Source organism: Otolemur garnettii, unplaced genomic scaffold (assembly GCF_000181295.1).
Source record: "Otolemur garnettii isolate 467f Iridium unplaced genomic scaffold, OtoGar3 scaffold00095, whole genome shotgun sequence".
NCBI lineage: Eukaryota > Metazoa > Chordata > Mammalia > Primates > Galagidae > Otolemur > Otolemur garnettii.
The window spans coordinates 1,087,084-1,106,763 of record NW_003852490.1 but is presented as its reverse complement, the minus strand read 5'-3'; the positions used below and the strand labels follow the sequence as shown (position 1 = coordinate 1,106,763).

The following is a 19,680-nucleotide window of genomic DNA, read 5'->3' as shown; positions in this document are numbered from 1 at the left end:
TAGGATCCCATTATCTGAGATAATAAAAGGGAAGAAAGAAGGAAGGCCTTAAAAACAAAATCCGGACATATGCAGTGATAACAAAAATAGAAAGATAGCAAACCCATTGGTACATGTTAATAGAGCATTCTACCCACAAATGCCTTTTTGTTAAGGTTTCATTATCAGGCTGCACAGTACTGAAGGTGCTGCTAGGTAGTATACTATTCCTATAATAGTTGACTTTAAATTAATAATGACCTCAATGAAGTCATAAAGGCTGGCTTGCCAAGTTTCAACCTTTCTGAAATCGCTCAAGGATAACTTATTGATCCTTGGGTGACAGAATCAGAATTTCATAATAAGACTTCGATGAGTTAAAAGGACGGAATGAAAAAAAGAAGTTAAAAGTTTTTTTAAAAATGTAAATTCTTGCATGCACCTGTACTAAAAAATAATCTTCCATGATGTGGTGCAGAATTGGGCAGATAAGATCCGAGAAAGCTTCAGATAGATCAGATTTTGAAAATCCGATCTGATTGGATTTGTTTGATTGAGGACTTTAACATTTTTGTCTTTTTCAATTTCTGTGTCTCTGAGAGTCTATTCATCATTTTGTCATTAAATGTTGTGTCTAGAGAGGAGCAGTAGAAAGCAACGGCCCATGTGAAACTGACCATATTTAGAACATTCCACGTTGGATGGAATTATGTTGGAACTATTTGTTCGTGAGTTTACACTAACGGGTTTAAGTTATCCCCAACTCCTGCCATGGTATTTTCCCTATTAGAATTTTAGAAATATTTTCCTCTAGATATTTTTGTTCAGATATCGACTTTAAAATATATCTGTACAATATATTGGAAAATTTTGATCTTTGCATAATATATTGGAAAATGCTCTATGGTGGCCTAGAATGGAGGCCATTGGAGACATCTTCCATCTACAGCTCAGGCAAATCAGAGCAACTGTTTGAATGTTTCTTCCCCTGTCTAAACCTGCACACATGACTCTGAAAAGGTGAGGAGACATACATGGTTAAAGAGGGTGCTGTAAGAAAGTATCTTCATTCATTGTCCACAAGAAAATAGGTTTAGAGTTGTGCTAAATAACACAACTCTAATCAACGCAAGCTGAGTACCATTCTGAATTTAAGGGTTTTAAATTATTTTATTGGCATCTTGAGTTTTTATAGAGCATAATGAAATGCACTTCAAGTGGCAGAAATATTACTGATTACCATGGTATTAATACTAAACTAAGTCTCCAAAAAGGGCTTGGACTACCATGGAGGGATGAGTGGGTGGGGACTTGTCTGTCCTCCCCCAATGTGGCATTATCTATTACTAGGATCCTGAGCTTGGGCCATAGAGCAGTTTTGGATGGTAGTTCCTGTGGTTCAGCCAGGAACTGTGTCTTATTTACTCTGGTACTCTTTGGAGCATCTATCAGGGTACTGAACATCATCGGTGTCATATCAACATTCGTAAATTGACCAGTGTTAAAATGTGAACAGTTACAGTTTCTCCACATGAATTGCTTACTAATAAACACAACACACATACTGTTAATTTGTAAAATGTTAAATGCGTAAAACCAGCAAGAACACACCATTGCTGAAGTTAAATATTCATGCAGATTATGTAAGATGTGCATTTGGGTTGATTTTGCGGGATATTTGGGGAGAAATAAGGAAAAAATTTCAAAAACTGTCTTACCATACAGGCATTTTCCTTCATTAAAAGCAAATAAAAATGAGAAATGACTTTTAAGTATGTACCAACATATGGTGAGTGAGAACAGACAGCAAAACTAAAATTAGCATTAGACTTTAAAAATTCATACCTGTTATTGTGAAGCCACCTAAAAAAGAAAAAGAAAAATAATTGTTATAATTTAACTTACACTCTAACAAATACCAGTGACATCAGCTACCCACCCCAGGTACAAAAGCTTGCCCAGTTCTATTCACAGTTAAGAAGAACAGGGAAGCATATCCATTCATGACTGAATCTCTAATCGTTCTTTTAAGATTATGGGATTTAGTGCACAAAGCACCCTTGTGCATACCTGAGAAAGCACTGATATTTGAAAAGGTTATACCAAATTCAAAATTTAATATAAACTGTTTGACCTTAACAAAAATGAGGCCAATGGGCCTCCACAACAATTGTGCTGGCCAATCAATAGATATAAAAGGCAGAGAGCCACTGTGTCACCTGACAGAATGGAAAATAACCTAGAGAAATGGAAAGGAAATGCAAGAAATGAAATGCTTACCAAGCTCATTCAATAACAGGGCTGTGAAGGAAACAGACAAAGACAAACACAGAATAAGAGACCAGATGAATAATGAAAGTAAGAGGAATATCAGCAGAAAGAAATCCAGGCGGATCTGGTTAGAGCGGTAGGGAGCCGCTGCTACAAGAATTGGTGCACCCCAAGGAAATGTGGCATTGGGAATATTTCAAAATCAGCAACTCCAACAGGTATTTCTGCAAATGTGCGTGATTGAGTACATACACATACGTGTAACCATCTAGCTCATTTCTTTATATTTAATGAGACATTTCACTATGTATGTTTACACATAGCGTATTTACCTAGTGTGCCAGAGGCAGTAAAAACACTGTATGAAATTAATTCTTAACTTGATTTAAGTGAGTCTTCCTCTCTAAATATTGCCCTGATTTATTCACTCCAACATGTGGAAGTCTTAAATCACCCGGGATCTTGGGTATTGTACATTTGATTCAGTGCGAGCTGATGACACATCCTGGGAATTCTATTTTGGCTGCCTTGTATGGAAGGGGACTTTGGCCGTGGTAAATCTTTCTCTTGGAACGTTCTCTTTGGATAATTTTTGGTCACCAAAAATTGATGTTTTTTAAATCCTTCACATTTAATAGTCCCAGGAATTAATGCTTATTTGTGTCCTTATTTGTGACTTGCGCGTATCATTAGATAATCGGAATCCCTCTTGTGGACACATAATTCCATGAAACTGACAGGGGTGAGGGGGAGGAGACGTGCATAATTTGTCTTCCAGGTTATGCTTTAAACCCAGACTGTCTGCAGCACTTGATTCTAGTAAAAGCAACTTGGCTAACTTTATCAAATAAATTACCTCCCGAGTTATAGATGGGAGTGCTACAGTTACTGTTTTAGGCCTAGTTTTCATTCTAATGATAGTGCCATTAAAGGATACTTTGTAAAACAAGTCAGTAATTTACTCTTAGTGACAAGAATCCACTTGGTGGGTACCAGACTGGATAGTGCTATTAAGGAATTTTAATTTATTGTTACATGAGGGCATACTTTACTAAAAGGACAAATGAAAGAGCTGTAGCCAAGATTCTTTTCCTTGCATTAATAGAGGAATATATTTAGAAGTAAATGCTTTTTCCTGTATGTTAATGAGGCATTTTTCATCCCATCTTTGCACAAAATCAGTGCAATTTTCTGGTCTCTTTTCCTTCTGTCTGCTGTCTATGGAGCATATCAAACAGCCTGCATTAAAATGGGTCCCAAGTGGTCCTTTCTTCATCACTCCAAAGGCTCTTGTTGTCATTTTGAACTTGATTAAGTCAGGGACATACTTTTTTATCTTCTGATGCATTATGAGGTCAGTGAGTTCTCATAAATGCGGGATTAAATTTTCCCAAATGTTGGGTCTATATAGGAATTTATCCTATATACTGTATTTCCACCCCTGCATATAAAAGTATAAATTTCTTCCATAGTGGTACATGTCATCCTCTCCTATACCGCTTTCACCAATTGTCCATATGCACTTAGTAAAAGCGATTATTAATGTGGTCTGCTCCTTTTATATATGCAATTAAATCAACAGGATCTTTTTAAAATGTTCACTAGTAGAAGACGATGACAGGAAGCCCTAGTAATAATTCAGATAAAAATTCCTGTTCTTCCTAAATAAATATAGGCCATATAAAATAGATATGAAACTGAAGATAGGAAGGAAAATTGGCTTGATATTTTAAAAACATAAGGGTAAATCAACAAAATCTAGTTGTAAGGACACTGCCTTTATTTTTTCCTTTCCCTGTGCATGTTAAAAATTGACTTCTTCTATCAGGATCAAAAGATTTTGAAGCACGAGACTGGAAAGGTTTTCAATATGGGCTGAGGTCTTACTGAATAGCCTTCTGACTATAGGAAATTGTTATGGTTATGGTTTCACATAAATGGGACCATTTTAAAAAATGCCATGTTTGATAATATGAAAAACATCATATCAATGTGAGTACTGGAATATTGAGAATACTTGTTAAGGATTTTTATTCTTATTAATTTGTTTAACTGGATAAAGAAGGCTAATTCTTGAATGCCTTGAAATTCCCCACCAGGTGCTATCAGACTCATCTCCTACTGCAAATAAGTACTAAGCAGGTGTCTTCCTTCCAGCTTTATTGATGAGTGCTTGAAAGGATAGTAAGTAGTCTCTATCACTAACATTTTAGGGGAAATTTAACACTTGGAGCTATATTTTAGAATGAACCCTGAGGGGTGAAAGACTATAGCATCATTTCTGAATTACAAAGTATCTTCCTAATATTAAATCTGGTTGCAATCAAGGTTAGTTGGCATTTCCTGAAGGGAATGGGCATTGCTTGGTGCACTTGTGAGTCAGGGAAGGGAATGAACAGGCTAAAGCTTTGAAGGCCATGGAGTGTAGTACTGGGAAGCTGAGGAAGAGGAGAGAGGTAAGTGTGAGAGTAAGGAGACACGGAGAGAGAAGAGTACAATTTCTCGCTGGTATGTCTTTGTATACTCTCACACCTTTCATTCCTCTTCTTATCCATATTGGTTCCTCAAGCACAAGGGAGAAACTGCACTCTTTCTCATATTCCTCATGGTCAAATATTCTAATGGTAATGATCTTCCTGTGGGAACACAAGACAAAGGCAAAACAATGGTTGGAGTCACATGCTCATGCTCTTGGTGTCCACCACGCTGAATGTTACTGTGATGTTATGGAGGGAGAACTGGCAGCACATGGGCCTCCGAAAGTATGTAAAAGGGCATCTTGGCTACTCTCGGCTGGCCACCTTTAAGTGTTTTTTTGCTGATTTACCACTTTCACCAATTCTTCCTGCTTTGGCCCACAGTCAGGAGGTACCCCCCACATCAGGAAGAAAAATCAAAATGTTTGCTTCTTTGGGGCATTGCATGGTGTCTGCACCAACTTTTATAGAGATTAGGGCTCGAATGAGTGCCCAGAAAATCAATCTCTCAGATTCTAATGTGCAGTGTGGCCAGAACTGGCCAATGCAGCGACAGCCCTGCCTGCTGTGACCCAGCACGAGATCTATGCCCTGTTACACAGGTGGAGGGATGTGTGCATCGTAAGTCATGTTCTGAAGACTGCAGGCATCCAGGGGTGGCACAGGCCAGCCGAAGCTGTTGGCTCAGCCCTGGAGCAGCTCCCCCACCTTTCTTCTCACTCATCTCCACCAGGCGGGGCTCTCCAATCTCAAGGAAGAAGGTCTTGTTTTTCTCATACTCCTCATCATCAATTACCTTGACAGATATTGTTTTGCTGCAACAGAGAAGAATAGAAATTGACGAACAAAGGGAAAAGGAAAGAGAAGAGAAGGAACAGAGAAGAAGAAAGCAAGGTTAACGAGTTGCACTTGAAGACAAACAGCAATTGAGAAACTTCTGTACTGTGAGGTTTTTTTCCCTCCAGAATGAGTATCAGATAGGACGGAAAGGTTGAAGAGGTCACCCAAATAAGGCATAGCTCCCCTGCCCAAGGCTGTGGAATGGTTTTGGACAAAATATAGCATTCAGTACTAATAGGTTTATAATCATCATGAGAAGGAAAAGCAGGACAACACAGATCAAAATAGTAAGAAAAGAAAAAATGTATTTATTTAGCGAATGCCTTAACTATCAGATTCTCTACGCTGCGCCCTGGAACTCACTCTTTTAGAACAAATCAAGAAATCATAGCAAAATGTCAACAGAGGTTATCTCTGCGTGACTGGCTTATGGGTTATTTTTTTTCTTTTATTGTTCTTTATTGAATTTCCAAACATAATATTTTTATCATAAAATTTTATTGAAGCAATAAATGTATAAAAACACCACCAAGAAAATATAAAATCTTTTATCTCACCCCGCCCAGTGTCCTAGCATCACGCTCTTATTCGGGTTAGTCAGATTTTCTTGCTCGGCCACAACAGGAAGTGGTTCATGTTTTGTTTGTGTTTCTAAAGATGGAAGCCGTGGCCTCGCGACAGCTGTTTTGAAAGTAGGGTGGCGGCAGGTGGGAGTCGTGATGTCACGGTTATTTTTATCCCTCCCAAAGTTGAGTTTTAACTTTCACTAAATATGCCATTCACACTACTTTCAGAGGCCGCTGATGCGACAAGGTGTTCTGATAAGAATTCTCTCTGTAATCTAACCTTTCGCCCTTCTTGCACTATAGTCCCCTGAGTGCAAATGACTGACAGGCAGGTGGGACAAATGCAAATGTTATGCAAATTCCAACTTCCCATAAACATCCTTAATGACTCTGAACATAAATCAATCTAATGTTACTTCAATTAATAAGGGCTGAAAGATTTCAGATATTACGACTTACTCAGAGCCCCCATACGCTGATTTGTCCTTGAAAAGAATTTTTTTTCAATAATTTTGGCCAAGAACATTTCTAACGAAAGTTTATGAAACAATCAGTTTCATAATCATAACATTTCATAACATTTCATAACAATCAGACGCAAAGTTTTAATGACATACCATAGATAGTCTTTAATTTTTGTGGCGTTCTCTAGGTCTTCTGGAAGGAAATTGGTTTATAATTTTGTCTTTATTTTATTGATCAAAGCCATCAGGTTTCACTTAGAACTGAGCGTGCTAAAGAACATCAGTCTTTTTTCTTAGCATTGAAGGAGTGAGAGGTAGAAGTTGCCTTTAATTCTCTGCATTTCCCAGCCCTTACTGCCAATGCTGTAGTCTTGCTTTCTTGGCTGGTGTTGTAGGAGACCAAGTGATCCGTACAGTCCCCTGCAGCCCCGTGAGTCCTCCCTACTCCTCAGCTGAAGCCCATCCCTGCATGTAGCTCACATCCCAATTTCTCACTCCTGAGAAGCTGGAGCTCATGAAACTACCTTTTCTATCTCCGCTCTGTGCTTATGCTGAAATACTTATTCTTGATGAGTAGTTTAGTTATAAATGACTAAGCAGCCATCATTTTTAGAGTAGTTTTAGAGTACTTACTTAGATATTTACAAAACTGCCAACAGTATGACACAGTCCAGTTACATGGATACTATGAATAGTTCCTGCCTAACTTTTAAAAGTATGTTTTTGGAATTCACCTATTTTTTTTTAGTATAAAAAAATTAGCCTGCTATGAATGAAATGGGATATTTAATTATTCCCCAATTTTTTAAAAATATAAAATGTTAGGGAAACCATAAGAGGATGGATGAAAAGAATGATGATATTTGAACTTTTAATTTCAGAACTGAGTTTGATGTTTGTTAAGATAGACCTTATCAATTTACTCTACAGGAACCTACTAAATGCCTCTTCTTCTTGACATCAAAACTTACACATTTTAGGAATTTAATTTCCATCTTATGGAAGATCTTATGATCTTCAAACTGTAAACTACACTTGTACATTTCTACTAAAACCATGGGTATCATGTGACTACGAGTGGGAAAGTATTGATGGACATTCAAACTCAGTTCTGCTGGACTTGATGGCCCCACATCCATTATCAAGGCACTTCACTGGGGGGTGCATCAAACTGAAACCAGGGTTCCAAACTGAGACAGGCTGCAATAGTCTTGCTTATATTACTTACAAATATTTGATGTTATATTTCTCCATCTTATATTCCCGACCCAGCCTGCATCTCATCACAGAATTATTGCATTGAAGAGGTAAGGTGGGATGGTAGAAGTTACCTTATTAAGGGGGTATTTGTGCAGGAAAGGTACCAGTTTCATGTCCACAGAGCAATATGACAACATATTCACAAACAGATGTAAACAACCAAACATCACTTTGTTTCTTATCTTTGCTGAATATCATAGATTTTAATCCTCTATTGTGCCAATGGCTTTATTTTCTATACTCCAAGAAGCTTATGTGTGTGAGAAATATAATTATTTAGCCCCACACAATTTGTCTGTGTAATAAAATAAACATTTACCATTTATCATTAGAGTATCCATATTCACTAAGATAACAACCCTTAGAAAATATGTAAGTGTTGGATAACTGTGATTCTGTGAAATCAAAAATAAAGAGAAAGAAAAAAATACTTTTGTAGGTGCCTAGCAAAAATTTCTAAAGTAGATGGAGTTTGTATAATGGCATATCATTTCAAAATCATTAGTAATAGAATCAATAATGGCCCTGACAGGAGGAGTCATTAAATTATATATTGATTTAGCTCTTCTTGCACAGTAAAGCTATTAATAGGAAACTTGATTATTAAAGGACATTTCACCTACAGAGGCAGGATGAAGTTAGTCCTTATCAATTAGCACTTTGAATCAAGAGTCAAAAAGCAGAAGGCATTGGTAATGTTCACCTTTTCTTTCAGAGCAGAATAACCCCCCCCCCCCTTAGCAAAGGTAGCAAAGGTAAAATAAACCAATGTAACTATTGAAAGAACATATCCTTGGGAGGCCTTCTTCTCACTTTCCGGAGCCCAGTGCATACAGGATGCTGTGGTTTATTTTCTATCACAGGGGCTATTAGATGGGATGAGGTTGGGTTGTTGAAAATACCAGGTATTCTGGCTTGATCATCAGCAGAAGCATGGTGCTATTCCTCAAGATTCTGGGACAGAACCAGACTGTCAAGGACGGAAGGGACCTCTGGTGTTTTCCAGTCTGCCCCACTGTCACTTATCCAATGTCAACAGGCCTTCTGCATTGTCACAGGAATTGCATCTCCCTGAAGATACAGATCCATGTTGGCTATTCTATTCTGTTTACCAAGGGAAGCACTCAGATGGCTGTTGTTACTTCTTTAAATTGACAGGCTAACAAAAACAAAGATGGCAACAGTTGGGTAGATGTAGCCCTTCATCCAAATACAATTCTTACATTATTGTACTTACGAGGAATGAATAGAAACATTGCTGTCATATAATTTTCAAGTGCCATAATCATTACAAAGAAGGTTAGGAGAACTCATATTTTTTACATCTCTTTAAGTTTGAACAGCATACTATTAAATTGTATGCTCTGGAAACTAGCAAAGCAGTTACAAATCTTATGATAATATTAAAGTATTTCTCAATATGGCCAAGATTTTTATGGAGGTACATTTTGATTCCATTTCCTAAAATAAAATTTGCTTAAGGAAGATCAATTTATTCAGTGGAAAAATACAGATCATTCCTTTTGATTTTTGCAGTGCCTTTCATATGATGATAGCAAACCAACATCTATACTTTATTTCTCAGTCTCTTTCTTATCTGATGAGTCTCAAAGGATCTGGACACCTTCAAACAGACTAACAATGAGTCCCGTATCTGGTGGTGACTCAGGCAGATAGTCAGAAAAGGAATAAAGGGGTGGCTTAATTAGTGGTTGAAAAGGAAAATTTCTTCAAAATATATTTGAGTCTCATATTGTTAAGCTGAACTGGTATCACAGTCTCTTTTTCAATTTAAGCCTCACTTGTCCTTCTGTGGATTCCGTCCCCCCCAAAGCCTGCCCTTGATGTTGAGGGAAGATGAGAAGAAGGTAAGTTGGAGGATGAGAGAGTAGAGACTCCTTTCAAAATCCTCATGCAAAAGATTTTAGTGAAGATTTCACATGTTTAGGTGTGCTCAGGACTTTTATTTTATTTTTAAAGATTCATCCTCTCTTTTGGTATATTCAGAGGTCAATAGAATGATGGGCACTTAGTATTTCTTAATTTATATATTTCCAAAACATCTCCAGAAGTAATTCCTAGTACCTAAAATTATCGGAGAAAACAGTGACTCTTAGAGAAGTTACCAACTTCCAAGGTCACAAAATGAATCTCCTGTGACTATCGCCAAGGACCAATACCTTTCAAACATGTGACTCATAGTCAACTACTGAATCCCTTTATTCATTCAGCTGTGCTGCATTTTATGACCACTTTAAAGGGTCTGGCTCATTACTTTAAGTTAATATAGAGGTTTATTGTTTCATCTTTACATTAACAAAGACTGTCTCTATGAACAATGATGGAATATCAATTCTGTTTTTTGAAAAAAGACTGCAGAATATATTATATTCTATGAATATAATATAGGCTGCCTCAAAAAGTTAAATGACATACAGGTTTAATTAAAAGGGGCCCTGAACACATAGGGACTCACCAGCTCTGAGGACTCAGAATAGTCAACCAGCAGTATCAGTCTCAGCCTTGCCAGGTGTAGACTTGTTAGAATTGCAGAATCTCAGGCTTTATCCAGACCCAGTGGATCAGAATCTGCATTTTAATGAGATCTTCAGATGTCTCTTATGCATGTTGAAGTCTGATAAGCACCAATATAGAGTGGAAAATGGGTTTCTCTACTTGAGCTGGATAATAAATTAAAAGGCTGGTAATAGTTGGGCTTGTGTTTTGGACATGACTGCATATTAAAATCACCCATGAGGCTTTCCAGACTATAAATGCCTAAACCCACTCCAGATCAGTTAAATCAAACTCTGTGATTGTAAGACCCCCAGAATCAACATGGTTTTTAAGTTTTTCAAGTGATTCTAATATGCAACCAGGGCTGGGAACTGGCTAAAGGAAAGTCAGAATGTATGTCCTGATCTTTACAAGGATACATCAGAAGAAAGAATGGACAGAACTGTGAGAAATTCATAGTCAAAACTGAATGATAAATCTAGCTTGCAATCTGGTTGGAAACATGAGATAAACATTTGGCTTTGTCCTCCACAAAGCTTTTCTTGATTATACAGTATACTTAAAGTTGTTGTTTTCCCCTCTCAGGAAATGTTGGTTTCTGTAGGCAACTTTAATAGTATAGGTGAGAAAACACCTTTAGCATTCAGGCAGCAGAGTTTACACTCATGCAGAGTAATTTCCTCTCAACAAAGTGATAGGAACTCTTGGTGATAAGCTTTTACACAAGAGTGGTTACATCTGAAGAGTAGACAAACTAAGAGTTTTAACTGCCACAGAAGACAATAATGCTTCGTGCCTCCCAGTCAGAGAGCCTCTGAGCCATGTCTATGAGAGAACACGTCTTGGAACTGGAACCTTGCCACACGTCAGCCACCACACTCTCAGACTCAAGGAAGAAGTGACCCCCCAGGACTGACCACACGTGGATCCAGCAACCTCTGGCCACAGCGTGATGTCATCAGGTAAGATAAGCTTGAAATGTGACCCACAGTACATGCGATGTCAAAAGCTTCAGAATGAATGCCTCCAACTCAAAAAATGTAAACCAACCAAAAAATGGGCAAAAGATCTGAATCGGCATTTCTCCAAAGAAGATAAATAAATGGTTAACAATTATAAGAAAAGATGCTCTGCCTTACCAGCTGCCAGAGAAAGGTAATGAGATACCATGTCACACCCACTAGGATGACTACCATCAAAAAGACAGACTGCAGAGAAATTAGAGTCCTCATCACACTGCTGGTAGGAATGTACATTGGTGCAGCCACTTTGGAGAAGTCCTCAAAAGCTTAAAAATAAGAGTTACAGAAACCCCACTTTTAGGTATATGCCAATGAGAGTTTAAAAACACATGTTCACATAAAACCTTGTACATGAAAACTCATAGCAGCATTATTTATAAAAGCCAAAAAGCTGGAGCAACCTAACATCCATCAGTCAAATGTGGTATACCACACAATGGATTATTATTCAGCACTAAACAAGAAATAGAACACTGATGTGTGACAACATAGATGAACCATGAAAACATTATTCTAAGTCAAGGAAGCCAGAAAAAATAGGCCACATTCTGCATGAGTGCACTTATATGAAAAGTCCAGAATAGGCAAATCCAGAGATAGAAAGTAGATTGGTGGTTGCCTGGAGCTGGGCACTTGAGGGTAAAAGGATAGGGGTGGGGGTGGCATGATTGCTAATGGGTATGGGATTTCATTTTGGGGGTAATGAAAATGTTCTAAAATTGACTGCATTGACAATTGCACAATTCTAAGAAAATGCTAAAACCCACTGAACTATATATTTTAAGCTGAATTCTATGGGAGGTGAATTATGTCTTAATAAAACTGTTACTTTACAAAAAACAGACTTTGGGCTGAATTTTAGTCTTTGGAAAGGCTGTTTCTTTGGGTGAGAAAAGGTTGTGAGATTTCAAATTTTGCTAGCACTGCTAAATAGAAAACTAAGGCACTGGGTGCCATGTGACAGTGAAACCATTTACATCCCAGCTAAGTGCCATTGCTGTGTCTGTCAGCTCCACTACCCTCACACCATTCTTGGGGATTTCCCATGGAATGCTGGTTACCTCCTCCAGGATCAGAGCTGTTGCTAGTGGACCCTGACGACTAAGCATTTCTGGTGGCTGTTACCCCAAGCTGGCTTCCTTGGCTTCTTTCTTTTCCCCAAAGTATAAAAGATTATGAAAATGCCAGAAGCAGCATTTCCTTTATGCCATCTATTATGGAAGGAAAGGAAAGAACTGCGATCCTAGAGATGTCTGCTGCTGGTGCAGTGCCAACCGCTCTCACCTCACCTGGGCATTCCCTAGCTCCTTTGCTAGCTTTTATTTTCTCTACCTACCAGGAATGATAAGGTTGCCATGGGTTGCCTTTGTATCACTGGTGCATTTCAAGCCTTTTTTTTTTTCCTTTAAAAAATGGATTAGTGAGTTGCTTAGTGATCTGGGGTTAGGAAAAGAAAGAGGCAAAGAAGATCCATGATATATTCTTGTTATTTTTCTGTATGTGACCCAAATCAACTCCTTCCTCTAGGAAACATTCCAAATAGGATAAGAGCACAGTGCTATTCACATTATTTCTATTAATATCTTTACACCATTTCTGGATTATTGGTGAGGAACTTGGGGCATGGATTCACTTGGGGATTTGCTCAGTACCCATGTAGGATACTTATAGAAAAAGGAGTCTATTGTTTCCTTTCTTGAAATGTGGAGCTGTTAAACTGGGACACAGATTAGCCATGTTCATAACCTGGCTGTGCCCCATTTTAGCTCAGGTATTTGGGTCAGTTCTTGCATCTTTCTAAATACCAGCATTATAATCTACCAAATAGGGATAATAAAACTCACATTGCAGCAATTACGGTGATCACAGTGTTGTGATGATCCAATGGTGGGTGTCATCATCTATCAAATATAATAGAACTTCACAGGTTGTTGCAAAGATCAAATAATATAATGCATTCAAAAATTACTTACTAAAGGGCTATCAAATGTTAGGCTCTGTTGTTACCATTAGTTGAAAAAGAGTGTCTTATTTTGTGGTTCTTATTTGCCTTCCTTCCCCAGTCACCACAAGGAGCCATTGACAGATGGGGAGGCAGGGGTCAGGAAATGGTCAACAGAGTAAAGGAGCAATACCTTTAAGTCCATTAAAATAATTTTGGTTGAATACTGTATAGGGGGGTATCCAAGTACCAAACTCTAAATTCAAAGAAATAAGGAGAAGCTAAAGACCTACCATGAGAGATAGGTCTTTAGCTTCCCAGCTCCACCTCTTCCAGGTCCTTAGAATTTACCACTAGCTGGATATGCACAGGTGTCTAAAGTCATCATTTTTCCAGTGTTCTTGCTACTGAAGCAGAACATGACAAACAGTGATGGCGCTAGTCTGTAAGTTAAATAGACTCCCAAGATGAGAGTTGCTAAAGTAGCTAAATCTCCAGGAGGTCTTGTCATCCATGCCCTGATCTCTTGACATTGTCAAGTAGTTATTGAAATCATTGCTTCAAGCAGAGCAAGAGGCAGAGATAGCTGACGCCCTGCTGTTCCCAGAGAGAACAGTGGAGTTTTAGAGAGCACTGGAGTGGGGGTTTCCAATATAATAACCTTGCTCTATTTTATTTTCCTCTGCTCACGTTCGAAACCGAATGTTAAGCAGTCCATTTTTTCAGATGCAAAATAGGAATAAATGTAATTCTGCTTTGTTTTTTCTCCTTTTATCAATCTATTGTCAGCTGTAGCCTTAAAAGAACTTCCCTGAAGAAACTTCAGGAACTTCCTTATTCCATGAAAGGGGCGCTTTAAACAAAATGATGGAGGATTCTCAGATATCTTTAGTGCTGCATCTTTGTCTATAATTTGAAATCTTAACTAGTTCATGAATGGAGATTCTGTAGAAAAAACTATTTTAACAAATTCTTCAACATTGAAGGTTAAGGTTAAGAATGCTTTCTGGGCTACAATAAACAATCTGATGCAAATATCTTAATTGCTAAATCGTGGAAGCAGCTCAAGTGCCCACTGACCCATGAATGGATTAATAAATTGTGGTATATGTACACCATGGAATATTATGTAGCCTTAAAGAAGATGGAGACTTTACCTCTTTTATGTTTACATGGATGGAGCTGGAACATATTCTGCTTAGCAAAGTATCTCAAGAATGGAAGAAAAAGTATCCAATGTATTCAGCTCTACTACAAAACCAATATATTATCATCCACACTTCCATATGAAAGCTATAACCCAACTACAGCCCAAGATGAAGGGGAAAGAGGAAGGGGGAGGAGGATAGGTGGAGGGTGCGACCTCTCTATGGTGGGACCACATGGGTCAGACCACACCTATGGTGCATGTTACATGGGTACATGTCAAATCTACTCAGTGTAGAATATTAATGTCTTAACACAATAATTAAGAAATTGTGGTGAAGGGTATGTTAACCAGTTTGATGTAAGTATTTCAAGTTATATCTAAAACCAGCATAATGTACCCCATAAATGTATTGATGTACACAGCTATGATTTAATTTAAAAAAAAAAAGGAATGCTTTCTGGCAAAGAGCATCTTTTCAGTTGCTACAAACTGAAAACATAAACATCTTTGGTTCCATTTGAGAGACTACTTTCATTTCTCAATTCACCGCTGCCCTTTGTAAGAATTCAAATGATGATGAAATTGATGCTGTAGGATTTCAAAGAGACAGTTGGTTTCCCATCTTTGTCAAAATTTTTCTTCTTCCTGAGCATTTTAAACATTCCTGAGTTGTCCATTACACCCTTTCCAAAGATTATTTTGACCGTTGGTCCTGCCTCCTTTGTTGAGTTTTTGTATTCAAAGTAGAGTTTTGTGGAAAACAAGGGAAGGATTTCAATTCTGAAATGCGGCAGGACAGCAGCTAGAATCGGATGAAAGCATCTCTGTCAGAAAGCGGCCAGTTTTAGAAACAACACCAGGAAACAAGCTGGGCTTTCTTAAGTTTTTAAATTTATATTCTTCTCTCTCCTTTTTCCTTCCCCCTCCTTGTGTCCATGGTCATAAAATACACAGTGACAAATCGATCTTCCTCTGTTTGCATCTGTATAAAATACAGAGCGTCCCCAAATTTCTGTACCTAGGAAGATGGTTATCTTGGGACATGTTTACTATGAGCAGGAAAGAAGACTCTGTCTGTGTGTGGGTACAAAGAGGTGGCCAACATGTAGAGATTATTTTGTAAAATTTTTTAATGACTATTTTGTAAATGAAGGTACATTTAGCTATAATTTCCCATTTTCCCTATGTATGGCAACTTTGGGGACAACTTATAGTCTTAAAGATGGAGGCCAGATATTTAGCTAAAACAAACCAATTAGTGGACTGAGACTTATTTTTTTTAATTTCACATTTTTATTCTAGGTCTAATATTTTATTGCTAGTTTACATTCGATGAAGCAATCAATATGTGTGTCTTAATAGTATGAATTCTATAACTGTGTCTGGATTTTAGGTTTGCATTTCACAATGGAGACCTATGATTTATAAAACGTTAACTGATCAGAATATTTATCTAGTGGGCTAAAAGGCTGGAAAGGCAGGTTGGGCTGAGTTTTCATTACCCTCACCGTGTTCTATAGGAAGATCTCACCAAGAAGTCCATTAAACTGCACTAAGTCTGTAGGCAACTGTAACACGTGGTATTTGTGTATCTCTACCCATCTCAATATAAAGAAATACAGTAAAAATATAGCATTATAATCTTATGGGATCAATGTCATACATGACGTCTGTCATTGACTGAAATGCCACGTGATTATGTGGCATATTCCACATAATTCCATATCCAGTTTTAATGTTTCCATAAATACCATAATTATTAATCATGTCAGTGTGATGAGAGTGATTTCATAGCACTGGTGAGTTACAAGGACCTGAAACACTGCCTTAGGCAAGGGACTCAGGTTGCAGAATTCTTTCTCTGCCATTCACTATCTGCAGCTACCTACACCTTCTAAGGCTATATTCTTGCTCTGCAAAATGATTCTAACAACAGTAGTTCCTTCATTTTCTTTCTGCAAGCATGAATTGTGATAATACATATGAAATGTTTAACACAGAGCTGACACGTATTAGCAGCTAAAGGAACATTATTTATTTCTATTATGATCAGAAACCGTGTTATGTCAAGTTGACAACTGGGAATTTTCGAATGGGACTGCCTGTGACCTCATGCGGGTGGCCTTATGTCTTAGTTTTCTCATCTGTGAAAATGGAATAATTACACTACAAGGTTGTAAATATACACAGGGATATAAGGGTGTTACATGGGAAAACAGAACAGGACCTACAACACAGTAAGCTCAAGTAAGTGATGCTTATCATCAGAATAATTATTATCATTATAGAGAGCAAGAAGAAAAGAAAATAGAACTAAAGTATATCAGTAAAGCTAATGTACTGATGTCATGGGGTAGGCTAATAAGAATCAATGGCAGATATATTTTTTTTAAACCAAATTGTCAGTGTATCCCTTTGGCTCTTGCTTTTCCTGATAACCTAGACAAAACCAAACTTGCTTCTAAATAGACTCCTGGCCTTGACTATGTGAAACATAATGGGTCACCAGAATAAACAATAGTTTGTATTGGGAAGTTTGTATTTCATGGGTTCCTTCTCACTAAATACAAATACAATAATGTGGATTGCTTTAGGATAATGTGTGTTCTTTTTCTTAAAGTATTTTTCTACTTATTAAAGTGATACTTGTTCATTGTTGAGAACTTGGCACATGAAGAAAGGTAGAAAAACTTCAACATAATCCAATCCCATGGCTAGAGATCAACATTTAACAATTAAAATTTAAAAAAAATTTTAAATTAAATTTCTCCAAATATTATGAACTTTTGTTGGGTGTGGTAGCTCATGCCTATAATTCTAGCACTCTCAGAGGCTGAGGCAGGAGGATAGCTTGAGTTCAGGAATTTCAGACTAGCCTGAGCAAGAGCAAGACCCCTGAACAATTAGTAAGGTGTGGCAGTGTGTGCCTGTAGTCCCAGCAACTTGGGAGGATGAGGCAGGAGGATGGCTCGAACCCAGGAGGTTGAGGTTGCTGTAAGCTAGGCTTAGGCCATGGCAGTCTAGCCCAAAGCAAGACTCTGTCTCTAAAAATAATAATAATAATAATAATGATGACCTTTTGACATTTTTCTTTGGACAAGCTACTTCAGATTAGTTTTAGAGGTGAATGTTTATTTTCCCCTACAATCTTGTTTACATGCTTGAGCCTCAGCCTGGATTTTTATGTAAATGGTAACCTCCCCATTTCCTTTTTCTATTGGCCTTTCTGGAAGTTCTTGTCTGAATTCTGCCATACGGAAATTCTCTTCTTGATCATTACTAACCTTTTGGCTAGTTTTGCTGGAAATTTTTTCAGGATTCATCTGCTAATGTTGCTTCCCTAGAAGGCCATTCTGGCTACCTCACTAAGCCTTCTGTTTGTTCTGTAACAAATAATTCCTCATCCTAAACCACTCACAAATACCAATGTTTAGTGCCCTTCCACTAATCACCTATTCCCATGTTTGTCATCAAAAGGACATTAGTCATTTTCCACTCAGATTCAGCCTTTGCCTTCCCAAACACTACACTTTCAAACCTAGAAGCATAATTCCTCAATATGTGGTCATAGAAATCTCCCCGTTCACCTCTTGTTATACAGATGAGCAAACTGAGACTCAATGAATTTAGTCAATGCTTCAAAGCTAGTGGATACCAGGCTCAGGATTAAAACTCATATCCACACTGTAAATCTGCATCTGGTATTCATTTACTCTACCATTATCCTAGGGTTTTTCTTGTCTGGGGCTGCTGAAGTCTAATTCACCACTCTTCATAGAAAATCTTTACTTTCTTCTTCTCTTTTTAATCGAGAAAAAAACAATGCTAACAACAGAAGAATATGCCTAATTTTCTTTGTCATTTCATCATTGTCTCTCGTGCAGAGGGATGCTTTGTAAATTTCATGGCTCACACAGAGGAAACCACACACCTGATTCAGTGAGATGGCTGTGCAGAATGGCCTCGAGAATCTTTGACCTGAAACAAATCTACAATATCCACAGAGACAGTGAGGCAAGAGTAAGGTCAAAAATACCCAATCCAAATCAAGCCTCTGTGTTCCTAGTATTCCTTAGTCTTCGGGGCATTACACTTAACAACAGTTGCCCTTCCTTGTACTTTTCTTTCTTCCCTTTTAAACCAGAGTCATTGTATACAGCTGCTGATCTATTTGTACTGAGGCAGGAATGGTCAATAATTGTGTGTAGGTTTCCACTTAGAAAAATATTCTTCCACTTTTATAAGGACCTCTATTTTCTTAATTCAAAGGGAACACTTATGAAAAGAGTCAGCTTTGCAGCAGTGGGTCAAATACATCCTGAATGTCTAATCACAAGCAGGTAAGAATTAAAACTTATTCATAGTATAAACTATGAATTTCAAATTACCAACGAGTTATCAATGGCCTCAACATGCACCCTGCTTTCTACAGCTGCCTTCCACTCTGCACAGCACAGTGGTTCCGTGACTGCGGACTCTCACTGAACTTCTCACAACAGTGCTCGTTTGAATGATTAGATCTTTTTTGCATCTTCCATTAGTTTAAAACCACAACAAACAGTTATCATTTTGGACCTAATATATATTTTTTTTTTTTGTAGTTTTTGGCCAAGGCTGGGTTTGAACCCGCCACCTTCAGCATATGGGGCCAGCACCCTACCCCTCTGAGCCACAGGCAGCGCCCCTGGACCTCATATTCTTGGTAGAAAGTACCCAAGGCATTTTATGGGTAAGCACCACAAGGTAAAATAAGCAAGAAGGCAAATGATCTATTCCTTGATACCAGCAATTTAAAGCTTAGGATCAAAATTAGCCAAAACTGTAAAGGATTTTATTGGCTTTAAACTGAAAATGGGTTTTGCTTTTTTCCTCTCTTTTATGTTTCTTGTTCATCATGGAAGTTTTTCCCACTTAGATTTTATAGAACCAGAACAGGTTTACAGAATGCAAATAATGGCATTGCTTAACAAAATGAATCACTGGACCAAACACAGTAAGAAAAGGCTTAATTCTTGGATTAATTATAGGCTTCTGACAAGCTACATTCATAGTGCACCTTCCTTGTAGAAGAAATTCCGTAAGCAGGCTTTTAAAATTTATTTTTTCAATTTTACCATGGACTTTGTATAGCTCTGCAAGTGTTCAGAAAGCACATCTTCACCATTATTCACCATTATTTCAGTTTTTGACCC

The 19,680-nt window shown here is 37.8% G+C and overlaps 1 protein-coding gene across 2 annotated transcripts in view; it reads right to left on the bottom strand.

The window, feature by feature from the left end:
• Positions 1-19,680, bottom strand: part of SLC8A1 (solute carrier family 8 member A1) — a 317,474-nt gene that overhangs the window by 60,556 nt on the left and 237,238 nt on the right. For both annotated transcript variants that reach the window (XM_023516660.1, XM_012808814.2), the window contains exons 3-4: positions 4,783-4,886; positions 1,825-1,842 (exon numbers count right to left, since the gene is read on the bottom strand). In XM_023516660.1, the coding sequence (XP_023372428.1) occupies positions 1,825-1,842; positions 4,783-4,886 (122 nt within the window). The remainder of the gene's footprint in view (positions 1-1,824; positions 1,843-4,782; positions 4,887-19,680) is intronic.